This window comes from Malaclemys terrapin, chromosome 6, assembly GCF_027887155.1.
Source record: "Malaclemys terrapin pileata isolate rMalTer1 chromosome 6, rMalTer1.hap1, whole genome shotgun sequence".
NCBI classification, from domain to species: domain Eukaryota; kingdom Metazoa; phylum Chordata; order Testudines; family Emydidae; genus Malaclemys; species Malaclemys terrapin.
The window spans coordinates 99,530,611-99,545,796 of NC_071510.1; the positions used below are offsets into that span (position 1 = coordinate 99,530,611).

Genomic DNA, 15,186 nt, shown 5'->3' on the forward strand with positions numbered 1-15,186 from the left:
TTGTCTGACTTTGCAATCTACATGGTCTTTAAACATAGGGGGTGTGTGAGTGAGTGAGAGAGAAAGAGTGTTAACAGGCAGAAAGCCATTCAATTTGTCTTAGCTCTTTTATTCTGGCCTATCACATTTTATATAAATAGTATTTGTTTTTGCAACTATAGTGAAGAAATACATCTACTGGCTGCAGTCACAATAATTCTAAACATATGTCTATTTGTTTAATTTCAGCAAATCAGGATATTTTCTTATCTGCATACAGATTTGAGTCTTTAATAAGCCAGCATTGTTTTTAAATAAAAATACTAGCCTTCTGTGTGTTAAAATGCATTATTTTCACCTTTAACAAGCACACAAAAATTTACTCACGTGTGTTTTTTTAGAGTACAGGTTATCCCAAGGATTAATAATAAGAGCATACAGAATCCAAACGGTATTGTTATAAAAATAAAGTCTTCTTCACCTTTAGAGAAAGAACAAGCATTGAAACATTTCTTAGTATATTACACTACCGAGCAAATTTTCATTTTTAGACTATATAATTAAAGCCATCTTATTAGCCCAAGTTATAAAAGCTCTGATTGTCACATCCTTGACCAACTGACTAAGGAACTGTATGCCACTATACAACACATACTAAGTCCTTGTCTACACTACAGGGGGAGATCGATCTAAGTTATGCAACTTCAGCTACGTGAATAACATAGCTGAAGTCGACGTACTTAGATCTACTTACGACAGGGTCCACACTACACTATGTCGATGGTAGACGCTCTCCCATCGACTCCCCTTGCGCTTCTCATTCAGGTTGAGTACAGGAGAGCGATTTCCAGTCGATTTAGTGGGTCTTCATTAGACCCGCTAAATTGACTGCTGATGCATCGATCGCCGTGCACTGATCCCCAAGTAAGTGTAAACAAGCCCTAACTGATGTGTATTTTGCAGATCAAACCAGTCACGACCAGAGTTGGGCAAACAACTGATTTTTCGGTTTGGCCAACAAACAAATAAAAGCAGAAACCGTATTTGGTTCATTTCCTACAAATGTTCAAAATCTGTCATCAAACCAGAAAAGTCTGGGTAGCTTCAGCAAACTGTCTCTCAGCATATCCATCACTCGTAATGTTTAATCCAGTGGTTAGGGCACTTGCCTAGGATGTTGGAGATCCAGGTTTGATTCTCCTTGCTGAAGCAGTAACTCAAACTCAGCATTCCCCACTCCTACATGAGCATCCTAACCACCAGGCTACATGCTAATCTGAAGTTGGTTTCTCTCAGTATCTCCTGTTGAAGCTGCTCCACATTGTATAAATATTTTAATATTCACAAGACCAAAGAAAGATAGAGTGAGAATGACTCTATATCCTGGTGATCATCTGGGAGGCAGGAGATGTGAATTTAAACCCCTCCTCTGAATCAGGCAGAGAGTACCCCTGCCCTCAAATAGCCTTTAGCTTTGCAGTTAGTCTGCTCACCGGGGATGTGGGAGATCTGAGTTCAAGTCCCTGCTCCAAAGTCAGGATTCAAACCTGAGGCTCCTACACCCCAAGCAAGCATTCTAACCACTGAGCTAAAGGTTACGAAAGGACAGACACACTCACCCCAACAGTTTACTAAAACTTCTTCACAGCTGCAAGTAATTGAATCAAATTTGAGAAGTCAACCAAAACAACATATTTTGGTGAATAATCTATTTGTCAAAATTTTTTTGCCTATCTCTAGTCACAACTACAGAGCTACAGACAGTACTGTGTAATGGGGCTTTCCTAGGAACTCAAAACAGCTGCTTCCAATTTTAGCTGCTGCTTTATTCCAGGAGCTGATCCAGTGCCAACCCCTTCCCCCCGCACACTATAAAATGAACAAAAAGTCAGATACAGGGGACAGGTCTCAGAGTGTTCTGCCAGCAGAAATGAAGCAGAAATGAGGAAATGTTGGCATTCATTGTTTCTTCCATTTAACATCTTGATATAACAATTCTAACTTCAATTCATAGCTATTCTATGATATCCCTAGGAGAAAGATACAAATATAGACAGTAAGAAAATAAGAAAAAGATTATTTTATATTAACCACAAGTGTGTATTGAGTATCCTACTGGCCGAGTTCAATTCAGAGGAACATGTGGTTTGTTAGCAGGGAGTTTTTCCATATAGGGAGAAAAAAAAGAGACAACAAGAAATCACAATGCATAAATATTTTGAGCCCAGTTCCTTAGGGTACATCTATACTACCCACCAGATCGGCGGCCAGCGATCGATCCAGCAGGGGTCGATTTATCGCATCTAGACTAGATGCGATAAATCGACCCCCAAGCGCTCTCCTGTCAACTCCTGTACTCCACTGCGACAAGAGGTGCACACAGAGTTGATAGGGGAGCAGCAGCAGTCGACTCACTGCAGTGAAGACACCGCGGTGAATAGATCCAAGTACGTCGCCTAGTTATTCACATAGCTGAAGTTGCGTAACTTAGATCGATTTCCCCCACACACACACACAGTGTAGACCAGGCCTAAAATAGACATTTTCCCCTTCTGGTGACATAGTAGGCCCCAGTCCTGTAAGTAACAGCACAGAGGCAGACTACTGCATGTGCGCAGAGCCACAATCTTCAGTGCGATTCATGCAAGCACAACAGTCTGCCTGTGCATCGTCACTTGCAGTATTGGGACCTTAGTTTTTAAAACTTTTAATCTGTTGTAAATTTGGCTTACAATGTCTTCCAATGAGCTGAATTAAATTTAAACTAATTTTTGATTATTTTTCTTTGTTTTGTTCAAAAAGTCAGAGGCAGAGTAGACTAGGATTGGCCTAAGAAATGCCTAAATCAAAAAACGATATCCCTTACACAAAAATACTGTAAAAGCAATCACAGTTAACATTGAAAATTACTTACTGAATTTCAAAGTGCTGAAGGTTATTCTGTTTCCATGGGTTCCCCCAGCTTTGGTGGCTGCCATGACATGAGCAGTATACTGGGTGTTTGCTTGCAGAGACTTCAGACTGTATTGCAGAACATCAGAGTTCACAGTTTCATCTTTTCAGACAAAGATATTATATAAAAAAAAGATATACATATTAAAGAAAAGTAAGTGTTAACTACTACAATTTTACATTTATATAGCACTGGTCACACTGAAAGATCTCCAAATGCTTTAGAGACAAGCTGAAATACAATGTAATCAAGGGGATCTCAGTGTGGAACACTGAAATTGTTAAACAGAGCATAACAATGCAACATCACAGTTCAGGACAGAAAGTGAATAATTCTATATCCAGCTGAAAATTCACTATTGAATTTAGATAGGTAAAATATAATAACCAGAGCCAATACTTTACTCTTAATAAAAGTATTATGGCATCTCTATTATTGCAAGCTGTAGAAAGTTGGTTTTATGTCCGAACTAAAAGACAGCATTACCATCCCACATTTGTTCAGCACAGCACAGTCCAATTCAGACTCAGAAGGAAGATTACCACCCTACATACTTGACAACCCCATTATATGCCACACCTATGTGTTTCTTGGATGTCTTCCATCCAAGTACTGACACAGCCAAAAAAGTTTAGTTTATGAGATCTCACAGAATTACAGAAAAATGGTAGGGCTGAAAATATTTAGACCCATTAACACAAGGAAGGTCAGGCTGAATTTCAGAGAAGAACTATAAAAATAATGATCGTTCATGTTTGTATAATTTCCTTTGTAAGCACCGCCGACAGAAAGCCGCAGAAGTCGATTTTGCCGCCGTCCTCACAACGGGGTAAGTCGGCTGCGATACGTCGAATTCAGCTACGCTACACGTAGCTGAATTTGCGTATCTTAAATTGACTCCCCCCTGTAGTGTAGATGTACCCTTAGACTATCCACTGTCTAAACATTAATTAGAAATGCAGAATTAAATTGTTGTTAGGGACAAGTGAATTGGTTAAGAAGCTAAGATTTTTAAATATTTGGTAAACTATGTGTTGTATAATTTTCACAATCCTGCAATTTAATTGTTTCTGTGAGAGATTCTGCAGTCTGCTACTGGACCACCCACAAGATGAGAACCCCAGGTCTGAGTAATGAAGGATGTGAGACATAGGTGCCGACTCCGTGGGTGCTCCAAAAAAATGAGTGGGTGCTTAGGACCCACCAGCAGCCAAGTTTCTCCTCCCCCCCCCCACCGCCTCCCACCTGCTGTGGATCAGCTGTTCCGCAGCAGGTAGGAGGCACTAGGACAGAGGGGAAGGAGTGGGGATGGGAAGCACTCGGGGGAGGGGGCAAAAAGAAATGGGGAAGAGGTGGGGCAGGGTCTTGGAGGAAGGAGTGGAGTGGGGGCAAGACCTGGGGCTGAGTGGGGATTGAGCACCCTCAGGGAAAATTGGAAGCCGGCACCGCTCATGTGAGAGTAACAGAATTATCTTGAAAGCTGAGTAGTCTTCAGGGATAGCATGGCAGAGAGCATACCGCATAAAACCAGACAGGAAATAAGATAGCAAGAATAAGTGTGGAGAGGTCTACATCATACAGTAATAGTTGCAACTTCCTTCTTCCATTTACATATTGGCAAGTGTACTCTTGGCCCCTGCTGTGATTTGGGCATCCAGAAACAAATGAAGTTCCAATAGGACCCACTATTTTGAGATCTTTAAAAAAAGGTAGAATCCCTTAAGTGGCTACAGGCCAAGAGAGAAGCTTAAAGCAAAAAGAGGAAAGAACGCCTAGCAAAGAAAATGGGCCTTGACATAACAAGCATTTCTGAAATAAAGCAGTGAACAAAAAGCAGTGAGATTCAGCAATACCTATCTACAAGATAGGTAGGAAGGACAAACTAGGTCACAGAAGTCAGAGAATAGCACTATACCTAAAAGATTCCATTGAAGCTCATGATATGAAAATTTGAGTGGATAGGATCATAAAGAAGACTCTGTAGGGATACAAATCCCAAGTGAGAAAAATATGAATATACTAGAATGGTTGTACTACTAGTCTTCAAAACAGGAAAATGTACTGAGTGTGTAATGTTTAGCAAGAGGGAAAAGGCGTGCAAGTCTAATAAAAGAATTATAATTGGGTGACTAGTTCAGAAAAGCAATTTTTTGACAGCTTAAATGATTGCTTCTTGGATTGGCTACTTATGAAGCACACAAGATGACAGGCTATTCTTGACTCAGTCCTAAGCAATACACAGGAGTTGGTTCAAGAAACAGCAACAGCTGACCACTACTAATAGCGACCACAATATAAATAATTGCCACATCCACAAGGAAAGTGAGGGGATTGTACCAAAAACTGACATTGATACACCAAACTCTAGAAAGGGGATTTTTAAAAATAAGCAAGATTCTATATTGAAACGCCAATATATATAGTTTTTCATTAAATTGTTACTGTTGATTTTTCATTTATTTCTTTATTTATTCATTCACTCTTGTATTTATAATACCATCTTAGAAGCTTGAAAATAAGTTTGTTCCCCATTTAACTAACATCTTTTTCTATGTTACATTGCTGCAGGGGTCACTGACCCTTTTGTTGACTTCTGTGTCTGACTGATGCTAGCAGATGTGTAGAATTCGGAGTATAGCATTGCTACTCATCTGCTGTTACCAAGCTGTAAGACTTGAGCAATCTGCTTATAACTACTTAGTTTTAATATGTCATGTTAATGAGTGGAGGTTTGGTTGGCTGGATTTTTTTAAAATATCTTGGCAACAGTCAGATTTGTTTATAGAAAAATGTTTTGTTTATAGTAAAATCTGTTACAGAAAAATTTACCCTAATTGTGAGTTCAGCTGTAAAAAATGACTAAGTTCATGAGCGGTTACAGTAACTTATAACAACAAATGCTGATGGGAAAAGTTACGAAAGGGAGACAGAAAGACTGACTATAGTCCAAACAAAAAGGCCTGATATAAAATCAAGGACTGTTTTAAGATCATGCTTAGTAAAAAAGAAAAAAAAGTGTGAACCCAAATTGGTGTGTCAGAAACAAGGCTTAATTGGTAGACAAAAGAATGAGGGGATGGGCTCTTCCACCCACCATTCCCTCTGTGGAAAACGAGACTTTGGCGGGAAAAATTGGCTATTGGAGCAAGCTTCACCATCATGGCTGCCACTGTCTCCTGGGACCCTGGGCTTTTGTCATCCTGATTCAAACAGATGTCCTGACCAAATTGAGAGGGAGCCAAATGACATTGCCACCTCCACTGGCTGAAACCCAAACACTTCCTGGTATGTGAGACTTTGTCTCTCTCTTTTATAACTCTCCCCATGTGTCCTTTTGCTTCTCTACTTTGTTTCTTCTCTTTCCTTTCTCTCTCCTTTTTCCTTTGGTCTAATAAGAGTCTGGCTTAGCTGTCCAAGACAGTGTATTTTGCAACATTGCTGTAAGCCTGTGATCAGAAAGGCAACTAAAAGCAATACCCTAAACAGCTGGTACAAGTTTGCCAGGTCTCAGAGTGGCTGGTCAGACCATGTGATGTGCCTGTGTTTTTCCAGCAATGAGGTTGCAAGTCAGAGTCAACATCAGAGACAGAAGCTGCATTTTCTATTGTTGCTGTTTCCTCCCGCCCTTTTGTGGGTGTTTGTCTTGTTTTGTCTTCTAGGAAATGGATCCAGACTTTAACAGGAGCAACGCCAGTTCCAGCCCATCTCTACTCATGTCTCTTTCCCAAAAGGACAGTTACCAGAACCTTTGCTAACAGGACCGGCTCTAGGCACCAGCAAACCAAGCACATGCTTGGGGAGGCACAATTCCAGAGGTGGCATTCCAGGAGGTTTGTTTTTTTGTTTTTGTTTTTGCTTGGGGCGTCAAAAAACCTAGAGCCTGCCCTGTTTGCTAACACCTAAAAGACTGTCAAACAAAAGTTTTTTCCCTTCTAAAATCTCTCTCCAACTAAAGGGAACAAGGAATGTTAAAATTAAAAGCTTATTCAATACTTTACATTTCAAATACTTAACCTGTTTTTCTTTACTGTATCTTTAATAAAAGGTTTAATGGATTTTTAATGGTGTGTTTGCCATGGTATATAGCAGGCTGAGGTCTTTGTATGTCAATCCCCAAATCTTGTTTAAAACTATTTAATATTGGACAACGACCGGGTTATGTTAATGCTTTTGGCCAATATATTCCATCTAGATTAATACAACAGGTCATATTCTTCAACAGAAAAAAAAACAGATTCAATTCGAGTTTATATAAATTGAGTAAGTGCCTTTAATAAATATGTAGCTTAATCTAGAATAAGTAGCTAATCATACTGGACTAGATCATCCACTATACAGGAAAAATCCACAAAGTAGACAGCAAATACCACAAGTTCTAACTCAAACTTTCCACCATATTGATCCAGAAACTGGGAGCAGCTTCCAAGAACAGGCAAGAAATTTCTAAATGGGTCCTCTCTCCTTATGGAAGCAAAGAGGATAATCTGAACAGCTATAATTATTGCACTACTACAACAGAGGTTCAGGTCCGTTTCACCAGGATCAAGTGCAACTATGGAAAATGAGATGAACTAAGTAAGAGGAACTAAGACAGTCCTACATAATGTAGTATTAAAAGAAATAAATTAAAAAAAACAAAAAACCTTTTACAGCAAGTATTTTCAAAATTCTTCATAAATGGTGTCAAGTATCAGGGGGTAGCCGTGTTAGTCTGTATCTACAAAAACAACAAGGAGTCTGGTGGCACCTTAAAGACTAACAGATAGTTAGATCTGTTAGTCTTTAAGGTGCCACCAGACTCCTTGTTGTTTTCATAAATGGTGATTTTCTTTCAGCTACATCACTGACATACTGACATAACATGGAGACCATAAAATATACGCAGATCCTGTGGGAATTATTTTGTTGGAATACCCCATTGTGAAGTATAATTCTAAAAGATATCATATCCTATAATCTTTAGGTATTTTAGCAACAGATACTTTCAGATATATAGCTGTGACATGCATCAGCAAAGAGACTACTCAGACAATTTACGTAATGCTCACCAGTGCAAGCTAGGGTTCTATTCTATTTAGGCTCTGTCTGAATCAGAGGCGGGATTTGAATCCATATCCCCTACCTCCCCAGGTGAGTGCCTTAATCACCAGGCTAGAGAGTCATTTCACTCGCTCTCTGTTTTGCCCAATGAATATTTATACAAAATTAAACAGCTTCAACAGGAGAGACTGAGATCAAAATAGTCTATAGCCTGGTGATTAGGGCACTCACCTAGCATCCAAATCCCTGCGCCCATGAAATATTTAAGTAGTTTAAGTAATGTTTAAGAACAAAGTGCAACAGTTTCAACAGGAGAAACTGAGACCAATACACCCAGTTTAGCCTATCAGCTGATGGTTAGAATGCTCACTTGGGAGAGGAGAGAGCTGAGTTCAAGTCCCTGATACAGAGTGAGGATTCAAACCTCAATTTCCCACATCCCAAACAAGCTTATGTACGTATACACACACATACACACACACACACCCCCCTCTGAAGCCAGCCCTGAAAAACCTCTTCCCAGACAAAATGTGTGGAGTCAAACTCACTGATAATTTCCAGTCAATTGAAACTATGTTTTTTGGTGAATTAACTGTATTAGACCAGAAAATTTCACACAGCTTTAGTCATCACTTTAGTATCTGAATGCCTTCCACTAGTGCATTAAGCAACATGACTACATCTGTCACATTTTTGTTTGTTTCATTTTTTACTATGTAGACATACTCTTGGATGGCCTGGGTTCTACATAATTGAGCACTTAGCATTTTATAATTGTGAAGAGAATGACAGAGAGCAGCAAAGCGCATTCGGTGACCATGGTAAAACGCACAAATCATAGATAAACTCTGCTGCTCCCCCACCTGAAACATATAACATTATCTGGAAAGTGATCAGTCACCACTTTACCCTACAAAGTTGTGAAATTCTCTCTGGCAAAACTTTCTGGTGTTGTAAGCGGCAATAGGTATTGTATGCTAATATCTTCATGAAGTAACCGACATCCTGGGTCAGCACAGTGGTGTAACAGAGTGGAGAACTTTTACTTACTTAATTCTTTTCCACCTTCAGGTTTATAAAATATTGTATAGTTAATAATAAATCCATTTCTTTTATCTTTTGGAATCTTCTTCCATTTTATCATAGCCTCATTTTTTCCCAGATTGTCTGTTTTAGCCACAGGACCAACTGATGGACCTACAAAAAAATACAGAAATGTAATAAATGTACATAAAGTATTTTAAATGGTACAACTTTACTAATCCATGATATAAGGGACAGGTACTATTTACCTAATATACCCTTTATCAGAGACCAGACACTATTCCTAGCTTTTCTCAGCTTTTCAGAGATACCATCTTCTTAGGTGATGTTTGCACCTTCTCTCTTGTTACTTACTATGGTGATGATGGTATGTATCTGAACACCTCACAATCACTGATTTTATCCTCAACACTGATGTGACGTAGGAAACTATTACATCAATTTTACAGATGGGAAACCAAGGCAAAGGACAGGTTAATTGACTTGCCCTAGTCATACAGGATGTCTGTAAGTGGGGAATTGAACCCAGGATTCCCAAGTCCCAGTTCAATGCTCTGTCCACAAGATCAGCTTCCCTACCTATGTAATCAAACCTCTATATGCACAATTCAAAAACTATTTAGCAAGATCTCTGTATGCTCCAGTCCACTCAAAAGGCATAACATCTCCTCCCTCTCTCAATCAACCACCACTACCATCAAAGCATCTTAACTATAACTAAATAGCATTGAAACCAACCAGCGATTGTCCCGTCATGAATAAGCCAATACATCTAGGTTTCCTTAACAATTATATGCTCTATTATCATTGTACTGTACCCAGTTCCCTGGAGACTTCACCAGTCCACAGCCTGAAATCTTGAATCTACCACCAAACTTGGTTCTTACAATTAGCTGCATAATTCATCCAATTCACGTTACAGTTCTACTAAAAACAGAATCAATGCATGATTTCTGCCCAATGTGAAACGGCAAGATTTTCTACCATTTAAAAAAATATTATTATGCAGGAACGTATATTTTCCATTACACCGTAAAAAGAGAGAAAAACTCAAACTTTTCAAACTAGCTGTTTTAGTCTGTGCCCCAAAATCACCCTTCCACTGGAAAAAATAAATTTGAACATAAAAAAGTTCAGTCAGTTATATCCTTGAGAAATAGCATAAACTATGTCTAAATGAGTCTGCAATTTTTAAGCTTTGACCCATATTTACAATAAAAAAAAACAATTTTAATACATTTTGTGGCAGCTTTCTTCTGGTTCCCAAAGTGCTTTACAAACATTACTCAAGCCTACAACAACCCTGCAATTGAGCTCTATACCCATATCAAAAATGGGAAAACAGAGGCACACAGTTTAAATTACTTTCCATGAAATACACAGTAAGTCAATAGCTGAACTGAAAATAAAAACCAGGAATTCTAACTCATAGTTCTATGCACTAATCACTACTTCCTTCCCTTAATAACACAGGTCTTAAGCACATTGCACAGATGCTATTACAAGATAGAAAGTAATACAGAGGGTTTGACCGTATTGATAGTTTCATATACATACGTCCTTCTTGAACATAAGCTTGTATGGAATGTGGAGTTCCTATTTTATTTCCATAGAGAGGATACACTGAGATATTATAGCATTTGAAGGGTTTAAAGGCATCTGTAAGAAAAAAATACTTTTCAGATACATGTCCTTCATTTAAGATTTACATTTACATAAGGAAAATAAAGTTGTATTTTCTTGCTAGTATTAGATGAATTTAGGATTGCTCCATACTGGTATTTTCCCTCATTTTTTATGAGTGCAATCTATGCTTATTCTCTTGCATACCCATTGACGTACTTACGCATGGAGAGAAAATGAACTTTATTTGGCACCTTTTCTAAAAGTAGTTGAATTCAGACTAATTTTTCACTAGAAATATTTTGACTAAGGAATATTATACTTTTTCTTATGTAGCAATTTACATGGTCACAGTATCTTACCATCACTAGCATTTGACAAGGCTAATTATTGTAAGTTTATTGGGTAGGATTGAGGACATTGAGTAGCTGATGATCCTTCAGTTCTTTTTCTGAAACTATTTCCATCTTTTTATTTTTATTTCTAGTCAAAAAGAGGTATTCTTTAAGATGTAATAAAAGCATTTTAAAGTAACAAGGGAGCTCTGACTGGCTCCAGCTATGCAGAATGCAGCTGCTCATCTTGTAAGCAGCTTGACATCAGGACACCTGTAACTGAAGTCTCTACAGTGGCATCTTATTTCCAGGTATAATTCTTGGCAATTATCATTCAAACCCTGATGGTCTAGCAACTTCCCCAACCCCTATTCAGCCAGTTGAAATTTAATGGGAGAAGCTTACCACTGGAATTAATGTTTGAACACTCTGGCCCAGATTCTCTAGTGTAGCCACACCACCAGCCTAATCTTATCTAAATCTACAACCAGTTTATTCAGGTGAAGGAGGATCACCCCATAATTCATCATCAGTTGTGTAAAGCCAGTGCAGAGGCTCTTGCTCTGATGCCACTTCCTCTCCCTCTCCGTGGCTAGTATAGCAGGGAAAAGTGGACAAGGCCCGACCCTCGAACTATGTCAATTCTCCACTGCTTTTTCAGCTCACTGAATCCATTGCTGACCACCATAAATTAGAGCAGTCTCTTGCTTTTTAATTGAGAGCCTCCCTTAATGACATTTGCTCTTAACAGGAGTCTGTCAGTCTGAGTGTAGCAATCCTCAGAATAAGAATCAAGACTCACTAAGCTTGTTTAACATTTGATTGACTGTTCTTGTTTTGTGTTGTTTTCTGTAATGGAAGCATCTAAAGGACTGTATAAACTAATAAAATAAATCAATCTCTTGGTCAAACTGCTTCTCTGACAAGTCAGTGATGTCATGTGCAGTTGTATGTCCTCTCATATTTTTTAAATCCGGTGTGCTAGTTTGCCGAAAAGAATCATAGAATATCAGGGTTGGAAGGGACCTCAGGAGGTGATCTAGTCCAACCCCCTGCTCAAAGCAGGACCAAATTCCCAGACAGATCTTTGCCCCAGATCCCTAAATGGCCCCCTCAAGGATTGATCTCACAACCCTGGGTTTATCAGGCCAATGCTCAAACCACTGAGAAGAGTTTACTATTTTTAATTGTGCAATTTTATATAATGGAAATCAGAAAAGGGCCCACTGATCAATTAACATATTTCCAATTTCAGTTTACCACCAATGAAGAAATGGTTTAAAAACTAAGAAATAATAACTTAATTTAATGATAACAGATCATATTATTTTCACTATACTTCCCATATATGTAAAATAAAAATACAGCAAGATTAGCAAGAATCTCTGTGGCCCTTTTTGCACCCACTTCAGTGAAGTAGTGGTTTTTAAAAATGAATTTAGTTCTCACCTATTATACATAATATGAACAATACTGGGGAAAGATTTAAACTGTCACAAATATATACACTAGACAGACAAATTTCCATATCTGCAGATAAAGAGCATGAGTTATTCCAGATAATACTGACATTAACATGGAAGATTTCCCCTTCACATGTTGGTTGATTTCAAATCTAGACACTATAATACAGTGTAATGTTTTATGAGGATTACATATACTTATAATCAAGCCATGATTGTTTGGGGAAACTGCTCAGCAAAGTTATGAAATACAGCTCTATTGAAGGGAAGGATCACATCAGATCTTCAACTACTTATCACAGCTTTGAGCAGCCCCGAAATGCACTAAGAAACTTCTGAGATTTTTAATGTGGATCTGATGGTGTCATATAGCTTTAAGTAGCAGTGTACCATATGGACCAATAATGGTATTTGTTTGTTTCTTTCTTTCTTTTTTCTGGTCTTATTTTCACCCTGTAGAAGTAGTTTGTGCTGTATTACTACTTCTCTTTCCTTCTTTGGGCTCTATTTTTTAATCTCTTTGTTATTCTATTGTATATTGTATTGTAATTTTCACTATTTGAAATTTCACTTTTGAAAATCAGGCCATTTAAGTGCCTAAACATGAATTTAGGAGCCTAACTTTAGGTACCCAAATTAAAAAATGTTGCCCTTAAATCACAGAAGGATAAATTTAAAAGTGCATCTCCTAACGTGCATTAAAAGTACAATCTTGCAATAAGCATGATGTGTAAAATTGCAAGAGACCAGAAACTATTTTAGAATTATATGTACATACTTCAATAAAACAAGGCAAATGTTTTTGAAGTTATTTCTTTTTATATAAAGACCATATAACAAGCTGCCACCACACTCCTTGCTGTTTTTGGGGATACAGACTAACACGGCTACCCCCTGATACTTAAATCCCCTTTGTGCCTTTGAAAGTCTCCCCCCTCTTAAGTACATGCTTAACCTTAAGTATATGAATAGTCAATGGGACTACTCAGATGCTTAAAGTTAAGCAAATATTTAAGAATTTTGATGGATTGGGGTCTTATTAATTACTTTCTATTTGACATAATAATGTGAGTTTTATTTTCAGTTTGACTGTCTGGAAATTCATTCTTCTTGATTCTGTTTCCTAAAGTTATTTTGACACTTAGATTAAATAGTTGTACTTTGGGGGTGAAACCCCTGCCCCACCAAAGTCAATGGGAATCCCCTGGTGTTACTGAATTGAAAGCCATCAAAATATGGCTTCTTTAGAACAGAGACAAGTATACAGACAGTAACAAAACTGCAGAAGCAGTTTACCAACTTCCTGAAAGGAAAAGCGGAAACAGAAACTCAAAACTGCTTAAAGAGAATCTTCTCGTGCTGAGAATTCTGAATCATCACCACCACAGTAAGACAAAATATTGCATCAAAGGATTATGTCAAGTGAACATATTGAATGGGAGGAACATTACCACAGAATTTATGAAAGTATTTCAAAACAAATCCCTCTACTCAACCTAATAATGAGTTAACATTGAAAACACTGTATCAATGGATTTTTTTCACAAAGCAGCTTTATTAATCTTCCACTTTTATAAATGTTTCTTTACCTAATTAAAAACACAATATAAGTCAGAGCATATGAAATGAAAGCTGTAGATAGATCTTCTGATCCTAAAATATGTCCTGTTTTTCCTCTAATATTCCCAAGCATTCCAGCAAGGCCTGAAGAGCAATGGGGAAAGCCTTTTAGGGACGCCCCAGAGTAGAAATCTTAATTTCCTTACAACTCCCCTGTGTGGGGAAGACGAGTAGGGGAGGTCAATTGGAACTGCCTCAAGACACTTTTAGTAACTCTAACATATGTACCATCTGATGTGTTACTTTCCCATTCACCTCCCAAGCCTAAATCTATTTAGGTGGGGTGGAAGGGCAGCATGTTGGATTAGTAATACATTGGCTGACAGTTGGACACCAGGATAAAGGTGGGATGGGTGAGATTTTAAGGAAGTAAAAAATTAAGACTAACAAAATATTTACAGCTTTGATATTTTGCTTGCTTGTTGTCTGCCTATTACTGTTTGTCTGTCTTGTCATATTTTCTAGATTTAAGATATGTGAGCAGCGCCGGATTAACACAGGGGCTTTAGGGGCTGCAGCCCAGAGCCCCAGGCTAAGTGGGGCCCCGACACAGCAGGGCTCAGGCAGGCTTCCTGCATGCCATAGTCCCAAGCCGCTCCTGGAAGCAGCCAGCTGCTGGCACATCTCTGCGGCCCCTGGAAGGGGGGGAGGTGACTCCACATGCTGCCCCTGCCCCCAGCACTGTCCCCCCATCTTCCATTGGCTGGTTCCCGGGAGCTGTGGGGGAGGTGCTTGCGGGCACGGGCAGCACATGGAGACACGCTGTCCCCCTCCCCCCAAGAGTGCACAGAGATGTGCCAGCAGCTGGCCACTTCTGGGAGCAGCGTGGGGCAAAGGCATGCAGGCAGCCTGCCTGAGCCCTGCTGCACCGCCGGCTGGGAGCCGCCTATGGTAAGCACCTCCCTGCCGGAGCCTGCACCTCGCACCCCCTCCCTCACCCCAACCCCCTACCCCAGGTCAGAATTCCCTCCTGCACCAAACTCCCTCCCAGAGCCTGCACTCCGCACCCTCTCCTGCACCACAACACTCTGCCCCAGCCTGGAGCCCCATCCTGCACCAAACTCCCTCCCAGAAAGAAACTAATAGAACAGCTGTTTTAAGGTAAGTGAATTAAAAATAACCTACTTCT

At 39.2% G+C, this 15,186-nt stretch overlaps 1 protein-coding gene across 1 annotated transcript in view; it reads right to left on the reverse strand.

The window, feature by feature from the left end:
• The window catches only part of IL31RA (interleukin 31 receptor A), a 77,423-nt gene that overhangs the window by 11,932 nt on the left and 50,305 nt on the right, over window positions 1-15,186 (reverse strand). The window contains exons 13-16 of the mRNA XM_054033048.1: window positions 10,574-10,675; window positions 9,023-9,169; window positions 2,894-3,034; window positions 367-460 (exon numbers count right to left, since the gene is read on the reverse strand). Of these exons, the coding sequence (XP_053889023.1) occupies window positions 367-460; window positions 2,894-3,034; window positions 9,023-9,169; window positions 10,574-10,675 (484 nt within the window). The remainder of the gene's footprint in view (window positions 1-366; window positions 461-2,893; window positions 3,035-9,022; window positions 9,170-10,573; window positions 10,676-15,186) is intronic.